This window comes from Salvia hispanica, chromosome 6 (genome assembly GCF_023119035.1).
Source record: "Salvia hispanica cultivar TCC Black 2014 chromosome 6, UniMelb_Shisp_WGS_1.0, whole genome shotgun sequence".
Lineage (NCBI taxonomy): Eukaryota > Viridiplantae > Streptophyta > Magnoliopsida > Lamiales > Lamiaceae > Salvia > Salvia hispanica.
Window position 1 is genome coordinate 3,821,433 of NC_062970.1, and position 17,472 is coordinate 3,838,904.

General features: G+C 34.6%; 2 protein-coding genes across 2 annotated transcripts; both read right to left on the reverse strand.

Moving 5' to 3' along the window:
- Positions 1 to 3,381: 3,381 nt before the first annotated feature.
- LOC125197210 (stemmadenine O-acetyltransferase-like) lies at positions 3,382 to 5,242 on the reverse strand. The gene is made up of 3 exons (XM_048095922.1): positions 4,980 to 5,242; positions 4,569 to 4,782; positions 3,382 to 4,338 (listed from the first exon to the last, which is right to left on the reverse strand). The coding sequence occupies exons 1-3, from the start codon at positions 5,189 to 5,191 to the stop codon at positions 3,487 to 3,489; spliced, it is 1,278 nt and encodes a 425-aa protein (XP_047951879.1). The 5' UTR covers positions 5,192 to 5,242; the 3' UTR covers positions 3,382 to 3,486.
- Positions 5,243 to 13,265: 8,023 nt separating this feature from the next.
- LOC125193347 (stemmadenine O-acetyltransferase-like) lies at positions 13,266 to 15,121 on the reverse strand. Its single transcript, XM_048091121.1, has 2 exons — positions 14,663 to 15,121; positions 13,266 to 14,235 (listed from the first exon to the last, which is right to left on the reverse strand). The coding sequence occupies exons 1-2, from the start codon at positions 15,083 to 15,085 to the stop codon at positions 13,375 to 13,377; spliced, it is 1,284 nt and encodes a 427-aa protein (XP_047947078.1). The 5' UTR covers positions 15,086 to 15,121; the 3' UTR covers positions 13,266 to 13,374.
- Positions 15,122 to 17,472: the final 2,351 nt, after the last annotated feature.

Consider the following 17,472-nt stretch of genomic DNA (forward strand, 5'->3'; position numbering starts at 1 on the left):
GATTTTTGGGGCAGGAAATCCGGTTGATGGAAGTGGGGCGGATTTTTCCCTTTGTAGGGGGAAAACCCTTGTTCGTGGAGGAAAAACGGGAAGGTGGGGGCCCTTTATCAGTGGGAAAATTTTGGGGAAATCGGGGGTGGAGGAGATATTGTGGAAAGAAGACTTATGACTAAATTGATCTCCACTCGTCACGGCCTGCGGATTTTTTTGGGGTAACGGGGGCTCGGTATCCCCGGAAAACCCCGGGGTACAACTTTGATAAACCCCAAGCATGTAGAGGTGGATAAACATTTCTTAGGAGAATATTAGAAAAAGTGGTGGAAATACCATTTGTGAAACCCGAAGATAAAGGGTGACATTTTAACGGGCGGAAACTGGGGAACCCTTTTTCGTAAAAATTTTGTCCAATTTTATGTATCGGTAATCCGTTACTTAACTTGAGGGGGGTGTTGGAAGAAAATCATGTGAGATGGGAAGATCACAATTAGAGGATATTGATTTATTCTATCCATACTTAGAAGATATCAATAAACGTAATTTTTTAAATTGGGGTTTTCCTTTTTAAAATTCTCCAAATTTATATAACCCTTGTACCTATCTAAATAAAAGGAAGCAAATAATACAAACTCTTTTCTCCCCGTCTCGTCTCTTTTATAAAGGGTTTATTTTCTTGCTCAAAACCCTAGTTAAACCGATAATTGGTGCTCGGGGGGATTCTCCCTTGAAACCAATATCTTCTCCGCGATCTCTCCGGGTTATAATTTTATTTAAATTTCAAATTTTCCCCTTTAAACCATATGTTTTTTTTTTTTTTTTTTTCTTTTTTTTTTCTTCTACTTTTCTCAATAAAATTAAATAATTTTTAAAAATCACATCAATCAATGTGTCAAAGAATATGGACCAAATGAAGTATCATTGATTGTTGATTTAAATTTGAACTTTTTTTACTTATTGTTTAGCTAAAATTGCCCATTGTCAAAAAAATCTAAATTTTTGGGAATTGATCTTTTTAAACTTTTTCCCAAATTTTGGGATTCAATTTCAAACATTGGTTGAATTTTTGGGCCTATTTTTTTTGAAATTGCTAACCAATTCACAATCTGCATTTACCTTTTTTTTCTAAATTCAACAAAAAATTTAAAGGGAAATTATTTGAAAAAATTTTTAAGACTTTAACACTGTTGATGGCGATGGCATCCCAGGCGCATTGAATCGAACACGTCGCACACATGAGGCTGCAGGCTTTGGCGCTGCCTTTTTTTGGGTTTTTACTTGTACTATTGTCAAGAATAATAGATTTGGGTAAAATTTATAGTACAAAAAAATTTTTAAAAAAAAAATATTAAATTGGGAAATTTTTTCAAATTCTTATCAATTACTACTACTGTATAGTGTTATGTCCTTTTGACACTCAAACGATCTCATTTGAATAAAATACGTATTTTATTTTCTTACGTTTTTCTATTATTTTTAAAAAAAAAATTTTTTGTGTTGAGTATCATCAAAATGTCATTTTGTAATGAATAAGATAATTAAAAACTTATACTACTATTTAATGTTTTATTTAAAATCATGGGTTTTAAAGGAAAACTTATTTTATAATTTAAAGGTTTTTGGTGGAGAAATTAGTTTTATTAATGATACAAGGTATTGTAGCTATTATTGCTGTTCTTGCTATACAAGTGGCCTTTCCATTTTTAAACTATTTACATAGAAATAAAGTAAAGGAGATAATGAAATGGTAAAATAAAAATACTAATAAAATTTTTTCAAGTTTACAACTACATGAGTTTTGATGCGATCACCAAAATTACAAGTTTATTAATTTGCTTCACTTTCATCAAAATTACAAGTTTTGATGTTTACCATTGATAATTAGTTCATGGAGTATAAGAAAAAGAAAGTAGCACGGAGTACTCCTTCCGTCTCATAATTTCTTTTTAGTTTATCCCACAAAAGATGTCACATTTCCTCCTTTTCAAAATATTTCCTCTCACATCAACTATAAAATTATATTTTCCATCAACACTTAATACACAAAACAACATCTCCTAAAATCCCATATCATCTCCTAAATATGCCATCTTCTTTGGGACGGAGGGAGTATAATATTAATCCATTCTTTCTTCGGATTGAATTGCAATGTTGTCAAGGTTTTTGATAAATTTTAAGATGAATTTAAAACAATCTAACTTGCTTAATCTATTTTCAACTAAAAGTTAGGCGTGTTAGATACCACGCGTAAAAAGGGCTGGACCATCAACTCGATTCGATACCCAACCCAAATATTATTCTAGGTGTCAAATCATTCTGAGCCCAACCAAATCAAATATCTAAATCCCGATTTTTAATTTTATTTTAACAATATTTCATATCTCTTACAAATAAGAATTATTTTTATTTTAATGTCCCTTAAAATTATAATTTTTATTTTAGAAAAAAATATTTCTAATAAGATGAAATTCATTTTCCACTAATAATCTTTAATTATTATTTTTTAATTTTTGTTTTTAAGAATGCATTTCTTTTTCAAAAATTCATATTTTTAAGATAAGTAATTTCTATCTGTAATGCAGTTGTTCTGCAACAAATAGCTGGCGCTGGTATCCATTATTGAAAGTGGCCTACATAAATATTTGCAAATCAATCTCTCCGTAAAATCCTTTTCAAGAACAAGGTGTGTGTCACATAATTTTGAGATTCATCATAACAAATTACACAACATCGATCTTGGAACATCATCACATGATGGTAACATGGAATAGGATAACAAAACCGACGCAGTCGCGAGAGGGAGACGGCTCAGTGAGGGTACGTAATACTCGATACCCGACCAGGTTACCCATACCCGAGACTCACATTAATGTGTATCGGACACCTGATACTCGGCTAGTCTCGGGTTGGATCGCGTCAGGTAAAACCCGAAATCCAATATCCGAATTACCTAGTCGGCCGTACTGAAAGGATTAGGATTGAGAAACCCTATTGATGAGCATAAATATATCCAACCACCGCTATTACCACCTAGTGAATTTCCCAATAAAGATTAGCTTTCAAATAGATATAAAAAAACAGTATAGGGTAATTTATCATTTATTTAAATGAATCGGAACTTTAGTGATGCCAAGTCGCTCTCGATAATGAACAAAATATGAGAGAAATGAAATCAATCGATAGAGAAACTCAAGTTTCTTACTCTCACTTATTAACCATCTCACTCCCACCTTTATAACTAATTTAATCATAGAAATATCTCATTTTAGCAGTATTATTTATGAAAGGAACCTAACCCCACTTTAATGTTATAATGGGATGTCCGTACACGCCTTAAAGGGGCACTATAATGAAATTGCATTATTCAAATTTAACACTCCAACAACGTACATAATAGTAAAATAATTAATTCACAATGATCCGTGGACATTATGGAATGTACTAAGATATGTAGCAACCAAATTAATGATCCAAAAACATCAACCTAAATTCTCATTTAGGGATCGAAATGAGCTTGAGTTGTGCCCCAACCTCCTGCACCACCTCCGGCTGCATAGTAACTACGACCTCAATATCATCTCCACTGTTAACCAAAATCACCATATTCTTGACCGGCATGGACGGCGTCGCAAACCGGCACGCCTGGCCCCACCCGTAGTCCACCTTGTACGCGGAGAAACCCCGCCAGCTCGTGAAGTAGCACCACTCCATTTTCCCCGTCACCATCAGCACCGCCAGCATCACCAGCTCCCTCATATAACAATCTGTACTCATCACATTAGTAATGTATCCGTCTCTCACTCTTTTTATCGCCCTCCTCAGCCTGCTCACCAGCTCGTGGAACTCTCTTGAAGGATCCGCGAACGCCAGCGGCGACATGAAGCAGTTTCCGAACACGTTTTCCAGAATCCCGGGCGGGTTCGTCCTCTGCCGCAGGCTCACCGCCATGATAGCGGCGAACAGCTTGTTCTTCGACTTCGCAGCCATGAAATGCTTCCATATGAACGCCGACACCAGCTCCACCCGCGTCGGGTCTTTCGTGGCGCATTCCGGCCAGGCCGTGGCCGCGCGTCGCAGAATCTCGATTTTCTCCTTATCGAAAACGAACCGGTCGGTCACGAAGTCATCGGTTACCTTGAAATAGTTTGTGAACACCGAAAACGGGATGTACCTCATGGGCCCGAAATACGGGTATGAGCCCATTATGGGCGGAGGGAGTTCCGTTTTTTCGCCTCGGCATTTGGCCGCCCAGGCGGCCACGAACGACATTGCCGAGGCGAAATCGGCTATCTTGTGGGAGACGCAGATAGCGACGGCGATCCCTCCGCAGTCAAAGTAGGTGACCTGCGTTGACAGATAAATATAACAATATCTCGCGTTACTGTAAAGTTAGATATATAAAACTAATTGATTTTAAGATGGAACATCGTACATTATTTTACTAGTATCAAAATGAGTATGTCAATTGAACTAAAACTTTAACTGACCAGACTTAACAATATATCTAGACCAAAATAGAAAAATATATGTAACTTTATAAAATAAATATAAAAAAATATCCCATATCGGTGTACCTGCACGACGAGAAGTGGGCGTCGAGCATTGTCGAACGCCCAACATTCCGAAGGGAGGAGAAGCTTCATATCTTTCACGGTGGATCCTTGCAAGGCGGTTTTGAGTTGAGCGTGAACCTTGGCTTGGACGAATTCGGAGCCAGCGGAGGCGTTGTTGCAATCTACGGATGTATTGTGTTTGAGCTTACCGGCTAATGGGTAGAAAGAAGGCAATGTAGCTCAGGGGCGGAGCCAGGATTTTATCGGAGAAGGGGCACAAATATAATACATGGGAAATTTTATATATTTGAGGAGGGGCATTTAGTATGATTGAAGCATATAATTTAAAATTTATATATAAATATATAAGAAATTGAGTGGATGAGGAGGGGCAATTGCCCCATGTGGGTATAAGGTGGCTACGCCCATGATGTAGCTAAGAGAGAGTTTTTCAAGATTTGAGATATTTGGATATGGTTGGAGGTGTTGAGGCCGGTTGATTCATCGGCGTTGTAGAAGAAGATGAGAGGAATGTACATAGATGGTAATGATCTGTCTATGTATGAAAGTCTGAGGTTTTTGAAGGGATATTGAGGTGTTGGCTTCATCACTTCCTTGGAGATTACTTGCACACCACCTTGCATTTCTTTTAGCTTCTTGAGGTTTACTATAGTAGATGAGTGATCTACTTTTTATATTTTTTGTCATTGCGTGGGACGTTTATATAGACAGAAGCAAAAGTGAACAAAAGCAGCCTTTATATATGTAATGTTAATAACATACACATAGCTAGCATGCAAGTGAAGTTTTTGCTAGGAGATAATTAAATAAATGTCAGAATTATAATATAATTGGTCATTATCTAAAATTGCATAATTAACTAGAATTTGATCAGATGATTTTTGAGCAAATTGTCATATTTCTTTTATTAATTTTCATTTTGTAAATACTCCTCAATAGGATGCGCTTCAGTCCACTCGATAAATGATTTAATTACTTATGTAAGCTTTTTATTCGAATTGTGTGATATTTTTATTATAATTATACTATTTTTAAATTTACTAATAAAATTCATAATTTTAAAATTAGTTGGGTATGGTTATAATTAGGATATTGTATAAATGTTCACCGGTACAAATTATACGTATTAAATAAGGAAAAGAAAAGAAATGGGTAAAGGTTATTAATAGTGTATGGATAGTTTACAATGGGAGACTAAAATATACTGTTGGAGTTAAAAGTTTGGGTGGAGATGAGTAAAGGTAATTAATAGTAGTGCACTCCATAAGAGTAATGTATAATGGGAGACTGAGTGATAATTAAGGGATTTTGAATCATTGATGACAGAGTTATAATTTAGGGATTGATATGTGTGGCTGATGTACAATATATGGTGGCAGAAGAGGTAATAAATTTTGTAGCGGAGTACTATTAAACTTCTATTTATATTAGCACCTACCACATGTTCTAATAAAACATTTCTTGTTGTACATATTCAATTGCAATTTATTACTCCCTAAAATAAGTTAAAGAGATGCACGTAGCTTCGGCGTAAGTGAGGAATGATTTTACTAGCACTACTATTTAGGGCATCAACATTAAGTACGTTATTTTTAGCAACGATCCATTTTATCACTGTCAAACATTGTTTAATTTCAGTTGAAACACTTGCAATAAGGCAACCTTAATTTCAACCCTAATTTTAGATACAACTTTGAAAATATCATTGTACGGTTCATCATCGGTGTAAAACTTTTATAGAAATAGATAAAAGCTAAAAAATTAGTAAATTTTAAAAATAAGGAGTAACTGATATAATTATTAAAGATTCGATATTAATCTGATAAATTTTAACTATCCAAATAAAATTGACAAATCAGTAAAATAAGGATAAATTCTAGTATCATTTTGATAGGAATTAATCTGAGATTAATTCCTATCTGGAGAAATTATATGAACAACCGTGACTTTGAGAGAATTATAGAGAGATTGGCGGTTTCTCCAAGAGGGAGAACCGATGGAGAGAACGAGATTAATAATTTAATTCTTCATTCTGCTTGATAATAATAAAAGACTCCACACATATTTATAATATGTGTGGTACAAAAAGATCTCTATAAACTAGGAAAACAAATCAAAAGCAAATCAAATCCTAACCACTATAGAAAGTAAATAAAATCATAATAACTAAATAATACTAAAACATAAATAAACTAAATACATATACGGAGAGAATATCAGCTCCCTTCCGGAATAAAATAGAATATTAGGTCCCTATCAACTCTCCCACCGTTGAAAACCACCTTGCCCTCAAGGTGGAAGTCAGAAAAATAATCTTCCATCTCGTTGTCGCTGTCTTTGTTTGGATCTTCGTTTGCAAACAAAATTGTAGCGTTTGGAACCGCAACGAGTGATGGACAAACAATCTTTGGATATGAGATCTCTTCCGCGACTTCAGTGACATAACCAATGATGACAATAGTGATTTTTTGGCTATGGGATTTTGGAGGAAATTTGGTTTCCACCAAAGTCATTGCCTCATCCAGCACTTGAGGCGATTCGTCATCGTCTTGTTCCATCTCTTCAATGACAGGATCAGACTTGACATTTGTTGTTGACTCATCATCGTTTTTTGCAACAGACTCGATGATAGAATCAGATGTGGCCTCCTTTTTAGCCATGGCCTCTTTCTTTGCTAAATATGCAACTGCCTCCATTATTTTGTTGAGAAGTTTATTCGTCTCGGCGAAGTAAATGGCATCCTCATCAAAATTATGATAAACAACATCCAGAAATTCTTGCCATTAGCACTTAGGATTCGAGCGTCGATACTCGTGGAGTCAAACGGATGCTGGATGGTCAAAAAATAACCTCACAAAAAATAGACGATTAGCATCAAAGAACAAGTGATAGTCAAAATATTCCTGAATTTCCAAAATCCATCTCACGGGGTTAACACCAGAAAACCGAGGAGGAGAGTTTGACAACAAGACGGACATGGTAGTATCCATCAATAGGAGGATGAGAACCTAATGAAAGCACCAATTTGATAGGAATTACTATGAGATTAATTCCTATCTGGAGAAATTATATGAACAACCGTGACTTTGAGAGAATTATAGAGAGATTGGCGGTTTCTCCAAGAGGGAGAACCGATGGAGAGAACGAGATTAATAATTTAATTCTTCATTCTGCTTGATAATAATAAAAGACTCCACACATATTTATAATATGTGTGGTACAAAAAGATCTCTATAAACTAGGAAAACAAATCAAAAGCAAATCAAATCCTAACCACTATGGAAAGTAAATAAAATCATAATAACTAAATAATACTAAAACATAAATAAACTAAATACATATACGGAGAGAATATCAGCTCCCTTCCGGAATAAAATAGAATATTAGGTCCCTATCACATTTATAACCGCAACTCATTTTTATCTAAAACCACACTATAATATCTTTTAATAATATTACAAAAATTGAGACATAATTACTTGCTTTGGAAAGATTTAAAAAATAACAATAATTTAGAATGCAAAAGAAAAAGTCCCCAAATTAAGAACAAATTAACATATTTTTTTCCTTTTTTAGGACGTTTTCATTTGCGTCCTCTACTTTTAGTTGGGACACTTATAATAGGGACGCTTTTGAAGCGTCGTGGTATATTTAGACACACAAATTAACATCATTAATTGCTTTAAAAATCTATATTAGTAATTTTACCCATAAAAGCAGTGTTTTGTGTCCATTTGCAACTGATCTCATACGAATTGATTGAACAAAAATTGGACCATTCACATGGCATTTTGTTGGTGAAATTGGTTACCATCCTTTAAATTGAGGCACATCAAATTGGTCACTAATAAACACACTCCCTTCATCAAAATATCAAAGTACCCAATGGTGTAGTTAAGAATCCTCATTTAATGGCCACCAACGTAACTGTGACAATAATGTGAATCGCTTTTACATTTTTTTCCTTTAGTGTTGGTAACTGAAACAAAAAAAATTAACCTATAACGGTCACAATTGGTGTCAAGAGAAAACTGAAACTAGTATATAAGTTTCATGGGCCCCTCCTCCTAACACCAATTGGTTTTAGGATGGAACCCATAGATTTCTATCATGGTATCAAAGGGTCACCGATTATGGGTTAAAATTAATTGACCCAGTAGAAAATCTGGACTGTAACTGAAAAAAAAATGACTGACCCAGCTGTATATCTGGGCTTAAAATTTGGGTCAGTCGTCCAAACGATCAGAAAAAAGTCCAACCCTTCCAAGGTTCACCTTGAAGGATTTGAGGGAGGGTATTGGCAATTGAAACAAAAAAAAGTAACCTATAACTATCCCACATCGGTGTCAAGAGAAAACTGATACTAGTATATAAGTCTCGTGGACCATTCCTCCTAAAGCCTTTAGCGTGATATGTATGGACCTTAGGAGTAAACATAGATAACAGACTAGATCTAGATATAAAACTGATCATGTGATAGTTAGAAAGAGGATGGATTATAGTGTTTCTATCTTATAAAAGTTAATCTAGAAATATATGGTGATTTTTTTTTTTTCTAATTCAAGAGCTTAGAAAGTACAAACCTTATTTTCCAATGACCAAATTTGAAATTCACTCTTTGTAAATAATATTTTTTAATTAATTAAATAAATTGGAATTAATTATAAAATCATAGAAAAAAAACATGAAAAAAAATTAAAAAGAAAAAAGAGGATAAATATTTGATATGTCCCAAAATGTCTAACTTTAGGGTGATAAAGGTACCAAATATTTTGAATTTTTTAGAACATGTCCCACAAAAATTTGGACGAAATTTCCCATGTGTTTTCTGATTGATAACAAAACATATACAAACAAACTTTGTCAGCAGATCAGCACTAAAATTTCTATTCTTTACTTGAACAAATTTCAAGTTTAGTTTGGACAAAATCGAGAATCTATTTGTTCTGAAATTTTTTCAGAGTGAACTATAAAATTAGTCCCTGGATTATGAGTTTATCTCGCTTATAGTTCCTGGACATTAAAAATATCGTCAGACATCCCTGGACTAAGAGTTTATCTCGAAAATGGTCACTTTTCACTGTTTTCGGTCGAAAATACCTTTTGGGGGATTTGGACAATTCGATCTTTTTGCACTTTTAACATTTTAAATCTGATATTATTTCAGTTATGTACTAAATCTGATATTATTTTAAAATTATCATTCTTCTTCCCTTTTGTCATCCTTCATTTTGTTTCTTTATTTCAATATTAGGTTTAATATTATAAAATTAAATTTTAAATTTTAATATTTAAATATCAATAAAATTTTTTAATTATAAAAATTATTAATTAACAAATATTAATAGTCATAATCAATATTTGATGGTGTCTAATATTTAATCAATATGGTATGACAACGCCTTAGTTTTAATCACTGTTTAATAGCTTTAATTATAAATAGATCATATAACACGACTTATTCTGAAATAAATATGCATCTAATTTAAGACTAATATAATTTTCGTTTATTAATTTGAAAACAATCAAAATTTACTAGAAAATTTCAACAAAAATACTCCTATATAAAATTTTTAGTAGGATCAAATTTTTAGTCAACTTCATAATATTCAATCACAAGCAATTATAACAACCGAACGAAGGCTAAATAGAATAGCTCTTATTTTTCCATCATGATTAATACTCCTCCGTCCCAACTAAGTTGGTACAAAACTTTTGGGCACAGAGATTAGAAAATTGTATTGAATAAATTAAATGAACGTAAAAAAAAAATATAGGAAAGAGAAAAAAGTAGGAGAGATAAAGAAAGAGTAAAGAAAGAGTGATTTGGTGTTTTGTTTTTAGTTAAAAAGGGAAATGACTCAACTTTGTTGGGACTTCTCAAAAAGGAATACGACTCAAGTTAGTTGGGACGGAGGGAGTATTATTTTTCTGTACTTCTTCAATTCAGCTGAATATTATGTTAAATAATAAAAATTAATAATTTTAATCAATATTTATAGTGTCCATGAATTAATAGTTTTAATTAAAAAAATTTATTGATATTTAAAAATTGAAATTTAAAAATTAATTTTATAAAATTAAATCTAATATTGAAATAAAAAAACAAAGTGAAGGATGACCAAAGGGAAGAAGAATGATAATTTTGAAATAATATCAGATTTAGTACATAACTGAAATTATATCAGATTTAAAATGTTACAAGTGTAAAAAGACCAAATTGCCAAACTCCCCAAAAGGGTATTTTCGACCGAAAACAGTAAAAAATGGCCATTTTCGAGATAAACTCTTAGTTCAGGAATATCTGGCGATATTTTTAAATACCAGGGACCAGTTATGTGGTTCACTCATTTTTGCATGACATTTTTAATTTGAGTGAAAATTGAAATGTTAGGTGATTTTTACAATTATCATAATGCTTGGCGTTTTCTTTGATACACTAAAACATGGTGATAAAATTGAATATTTATCCATGAAACAAAATAATATTCCCTTCGTCTCCATAATTTGTCATCATTTGACATGGCACGAATTTTAAAAAATGTAATAGAAAGTGAGTTGAGAAGATTTGTGGCATGTGCATCCGACTTTTATATATTAGTTTTATAATAAAATGTGAGTGAGAATGAATTAGTGGAATATGAGGTCCACTACTATAAACGATAAAAGTGAAAGGTGAAAATTTTTTATGGACGAACGAAAATGGAAATAAGTGACAAATTTTCATAGGACTCATGGAATTATTACAGTAAAAATATTCACAGTTACTACATTATTTTCCCTCTCTCTTTTTGAATTATTTTGACTTTATACTAAGGGTATATTAGTACATTACACTGAAATTGAATATTAGTTCCATTTTTTATATCGAGCTATAATTCCTTTTATTGGTAGTGTATTGGATGGGCTTGATTTTGTTTTATTGTTTACGTCGGAAGTTATGATTATTCAGCAGGAAATTAGTGAATCTATTATCTATGCGAATATATACCACGTCTCCCTCGATATGTCCAAATTTTTTTGCAGATTTTATGAGAAGTTATTAGGTGAAGTAGAAAAAAAAAGTTGAATATTTTAATGAATGAAGACAAACTAAAAAGAAAAGGTGAACATCTTGAATGAGTTAATGGAGGGAGTATTTAATTTAAGAGCAAATAGTGCAATATTATTACTCCCTCCGTCCCTCTGTAGTAGAGACATTTCTTTTCGGCATGGTGTTTAAGAAAAATTATTTTAAATGAGTTAAGTATAAGGAGAATAAAGTAGAAAGGAAAAAGGTAGAGAAATGAAGAGAGAGTAAAGTATTTTTTGCCAAAAAAGGAAATGACTTAGCTACAATGGGATAACCCAAAAGAAAATACGACTCAGCTACAAAGGGACGGAAGGAGTAGTTCTTTTGGGTTGTAATCTTTATGAAGTAAGAGGACATAGGCTTTAATAAATGATAGTAGTACCTATAAATTTAAAGCAAGATAAGGGATAGGAATAGGAATAGGAATAGGAATAGGAATAGGAATAGGAATAGGAATAGGACGAGGCATCTCGTGCCTTGTCTAATTTCCCTAGGTTTAACATGCATCGTATGATTCTTATCTATGTACAGCATTTGCTGCAGAAAAGTCTTTGCTATTGAGCTTTGATATCACTAGTAAAAAGTTACACTGTGGGTCTTAATGTGTTAGAGCGAGGTAAATGACATAGGTGTGAAATATACTATTTTAAAAATTAACACATTTAAAAGAGAAAAGAGATGTAGAATGGTAAATTATTTTTTAAAATAAAATAATACTAGTACAAAATGCATTCCAAAACATAAAAGTGTACATCCTTTAAGAATGATTTTTTCATAAAAAGAAGATAAATATTGTAGTTATAGGATTTTACCACTCCATTGATAGAGGGGTAAAGATACCTCTTCAAAATGGAAAAATGTATAATAGCTTCTCAAATACCATTACCTCTCCATTTAACTATTCCATTAAAGATGCTCTTAAAAATACTAGTAGTAAAAAAATAGGTAGTGTACTCTGAATTTATTTAATTTGCAAGTCGAATCAACAAAAAAAAATAAAAAAGAGCTTATTAACACGCATCAAAATAAATTAATTACATATGACGAAGTAAAATACTTAATGTATTAGATCAAATATAATCTATTTGACGCATTGGAGCGTTAATATTGTTGCGTGGCCGAGACGAAGGTTGTGTCAAGGCCACCCGAGCTATTTTTAGGTTTCGTGAGGGCGTGGGCTCGGTATTGGCTGTGATGTGAAAGAGCCCAGCAGATTGTGGTTGCCTCCAGTGAGAATGAGAAGAAGGATATAGAATTATATTTGTGTGAATTTTAGTTTGAAATCCTTTAATATGAACAATGATGTGAATCAAATTGAGTTCTAGTTTATTTTATGCTTTGTTTGAAAATGAAGATGAACTAATTTCGATTCATTCAGGTACATGGCTCGTAAATAAAGGATATGGCTCGAGCGAGAAGCTCGGCCGATCGATCGAGGGTTCACGGGATGCGAAAGAGAAAGCTCATTAAAATTCATGCCGTCCCCAAATTATCTATTTTTATGAGTCAGATGAATTATTAGTTTGATAGCTTCATAATTAAATGTAAATAAAATTGATTAATGAGATTTGAGGTCTACTTTTCAAAAAATAAACTGAGATTCCTGGCTAATTCAATCTCGATAATTTTTGGCCAATTCAATCTTATAATCATGAACCAGTTTAATAATAGTATACCAAATAACTGACCCTCACATGCTATGTAGCCAAACAAATGAATTATTCATAATCAACCTCAATTGACATTTAGGGAAATGAGTTTGATTTGTGCCCCAACCGACTGCACCACCTCCGGCAGCATTGTGACTATTGCCTCAACATCATCTCCGCCGCTGTTGACCAAAACCACCATATTCTTGATCGCCAAGGACGGCGTCGCGAACCGGCACGGCTGGCCCCACCCGTAATCCACCTTGTACGTAGAGAACCCCCGCCAGCTGGTGAAGTAGCACCACTCCATCTTCCCCGTCACCATCAGCACTGCGAGCATCGCCAGTTCCTTCATGTAACACTCTCTACTCATCGTTTTGGTGATATATCCATCTCTCACTTTTCGTATCGCCTCCCTCAGCCTGCTCACGAGATGGTGCAGCTCTCTAGAAGGATCCCCGAACGCCAGCGACGACATGAAGCAGTTTCCGAACACGTTTTCGAGAATCCCGGGAGGGTTCGTTCTCTGCCTCAGGCTCACTGCCATCTGAGCGGCGAATATCTTGTTCTTCTTCGATCTCGCCGCAATGAAATGCTTCCATATGAACGCCGACACCAGCTCCACTCGTGACGGGTCTTTTGTGGCGGATTCCGGCGAGGCCGTGGCGGCTTGTCGGAGAGTATCGATTTTCTTCTTGTCGAAAATGAATCTCTCGGTCACGTATTCGTCGCTGGGCTTATAAAACTTCATCAACGGTGAAAACGGGACGCAACTCAAGGGCCGGAAATACGGGTACGTGCCTAATATGGGTGGAGGGATATCTGTCTTTTCGCCTCTGCATTTTGCCGCCCAGGCGGAGACAAACGACATTGCGGAGGCGAAATCGGCGATCTTGTGGGAGACGCTGATGGTGATGGCGAGCCCACCGCAGTCGAAGAAGGTTACCTGTGTTGGAAAATTTAAAACATAAATACACCTCGTTGTAAAAGTAGAATTGAAAGGAAACGAAACGGAATATATAAATTTCATGGACTACTCGTAAAACCAATAAATATTAAGATGGAATATCTTAAGCCTTTATCTTAGCATTAGAGCAGGTCGTCAATTATAGACTGAAACTTTAACTGACACATAACATATCTAGGCCAAAGCAAAATACTGAATAACCAGATACATATATTTCAGTCAGCTCATTAGAGGACTATGATAGAAATCCATGAAGTTCCATCCTAAAACTAATTGGTGACAGAAGGAGAGGCTAATAGACCTATATATACAGTGGTTTCAGTTCATTAGAGGACTGATCCAACCAAATGAGTTTGGGGGTGAGTAGGAAAATGAAAAATATAACAAATATCCCACGTCGGTGTACCTGCACGACGAGAAGTGGCCATCCAGCATGGTCGAACGTTGTACAATACGAAGGGAGTAGAAGCTTCATATCTTTCACGGTGGATACTTGCAAGGCAGTTTCGAGTTGAGCGTGAACCTTGGCTTCAACGAACTCAAAGCCAGAGGCACTGTCGTTGCAGTCTACGTACATACCGTGTTTGAGCTTGCCAGCTAACGGGTAGAAAGAAGGCAGAGTAGCTAAGAGAGAGTGTTTCAAGATTTGAGATATGTGGATATGGTTGGAGGTGTTGAGGCCAGTTGGCTCATCGGCTTTGTAGAAGAAGATGAAAGGAATGTAAATAGATGGTAATGATCTGTCTATGTATGACAATTTGAGGTTTTTGAAGGTGTGAGGGGAGGGCTTCATTACCTCCTTAGAGATTATTTCCACACCACCTTGCATATCGTTTATATTTGCAGAGATATACAAACAAGTAGTTAGAGGGATCTGCTTTTATGTTTTTTTATGAAACGAATGATGATTATATATAGCACCACTTGTAAAAAAGAAATCATTATTATATTGTTTGTTCATTCAATATTTGAAACGTGCATTAATTCTAATAGGACTGTGTTGCATCTGTTGTATCCCAGAGGTTGCTTGCTAGCTAGGGCCGGCGGTTTACCCGAGTTCATGCTGCTCGTGCTCGGATGCAACCTAATTCAATAATGTTTTTATAATTATGGTGGAACGAAGAAAGTAGTTTCTTATTCTTGTTCGATAATTTTCTTTTGCATGCACTCCCTATATTAAAATAAATTTTTGTTTAGTCTTTGTATGATTGCACCTTTTACATTTTCACTGAATTTTATGATTGCTTGGCAAATAATCTTACTATACAACTTATTGCAAAACATAAGGGCGATAAATGTCAATATATGTAGGCCTTGTATTGTCTCACTTTATATATAAACGCCAAATATGTACAACTTGTTAAAAAACAAAAGGCCGTCAGGCCGGGGATAAATCCAAATTTTTCTGGGCCTTGTATCACGCTATCTATATCTCAAATCTAATCTACTCTCGATATCCACTCATTATATGTGTTCTAATCTTTAACTATATTTCAAATTTTTAATTGTGACTAAATTCTTCTATATACTCCATTTGCCAGAATTTTCAGTACGTTCATCTATTTGCTTGTTGGAGTTTCATATATAGTACTCTAGTATATACATTTAGAGGATTTAGGTTGAAATAATCCTTTAATATAAAGAACAATCCAAAAGGTAAAGGAACACCCGACAAAATTTAACCCAATGTAGCTATTAAAAATATTTATGGATATGTTCTTTATATTCATATTGTTAGAAGAAATATCGCACCAAATCATGAGGATTATATGCAATTGATATGGGAGAATAGTATACCTTATATAGAATGTAGCAATTATTGTAAATTAGATTTATCATATGTAGTTTTTCTCTAGCCTATATATTCTTGTAACCTCTGATCATACATACGATTGAATAAAAACGAATAATTCCCCCACTAATTTCCTACACAAACCCCAATTTGACCCTTTTTTGTTGTAGTTCTAAGAATTTATAGTTAATACCCCATAAGAACTATAAATTCTGAAAAATACCCCATGTAGTTAGTTTTCGACCCCCTGACTCCCCCAAAAAATTTAAAAATTGGGACCCCGTTTTGCCCGAGAATATCATGTTGACCACAATTATGTGTTTAAAAACCAATTTGAACCCCTGCAAGAAACTACCGTTGCATTTCATGTTCATGATGTCATTGATAAACACTCGAATGGTGTCCATTAGTCATGTGACTAAGGAATCAATCGCACGCCCTAATGAAACCCCCGATTTTAGATTTTAAAGGATATTCGACGAGGAGGATTTTTGGGCGGGAACCGGAAACCACTTATTACGGAGAGTTTGGTTTCAACATGACAAAAAGGCAATGCTTTTTTAAATCCATGAAACATGAAATTTGGCTCGGCACCAAGATTTAGCCCCCCCTTCTCCTAGTTACTTTCAAATTGCTTTATCCGAACATTCCTATTTCTTCGTTTTTTTATGTGAAACTTGTGTTTTGGCCAAGAGCCCCCGAACCCTTTTAAGCCTACAAATACTGGGGAAATCCATGTTTTCTTTAGTACACTTTGTTTTGGGGGGCTCCTGCCCCTGTTGGGCGGGAAAGTTTTTGAACTTTGGGGGTTTTTTTAATTAAGGATCACTAGAATGACATGGGGTTTATTTTTAGAAAAACAAATCAGTTTTGATGATTTACCTCGTTTTTTAAATTGATTGACCCGAGCTATAATGATCGAATCCAAAGTCTCCAAATTTTTTTCGCCAGAAGTAGTTGCCACATCCATTTACCTCATTAATCGCCTTCCTACAAAAATCTTGAACATGAAAACCACCCATAATTCACTATCCAAACAAGCCAAAATACCCGAACACTAACCTTAAACCCCAAAATCTTTGGCCGCCTCACACTCATATCCCAAAACACGAGAGAACCAAACTATCACCTTGTGCAACCAAATTTTCTTTTTTTTTGGGGCAACCAAAAAAGGTTTCAAAAGTTATGACCCTTCCACTCAAAAAACACCACCACCATGAACTATAATTTCCCCGGGAAAACCCAATTTTTTATCATACCCCACCCCTTTGTAGTCGGGGGGAAAGTGGTCCAAATAATTCCGATTACTATCTAAGTCAAAAGGGGATAAGCCCAAACTCCTCGACCGGGGATTCAAGATCTAGTGGTGGTCACCGCCCCCAACCAGTCTCACCACAAGAACCTTCTATCCGCCCAACCCATCC

Bases quoted from the DNA above. Each gene is read 5' to 3' on its own strand.
- LOC125197210 (XM_048095922.1), bottom strand. From the start codon at position 5,191: ATGCAAGGTGGTGTGCAAGTAATCTCCAAGGAAGTGATGAAGCCAACA. The intron at 4,783-4,979 runs ATCATGGGCGTA...CCCCTGAGCTAC, and splicing joins AAAAACTCTCTCTTAGCTAC to ATTGCCTTCTTTCTACCCAT. The intron at 4,339-4,568 runs GTACACCGATAT...CTGTCAACGCAG, and splicing joins GCCCACTTCTCGTCGTGCAG to GTCACCTACTTTGACTGCGG.
- LOC125193347 (XM_048091121.1), bottom strand. From the start codon at position 15,085: ATGCAAGGTGGTGTGGAAATAATCTCTAAGGAGGTAATGAAGCCCTCC. The intron at 14,236-14,662 runs GTACACCGACGT...TTTCCAACACAG, and splicing joins GGCCACTTCTCGTCGTGCAG to GTAACCTTCTTCGACTGCGG.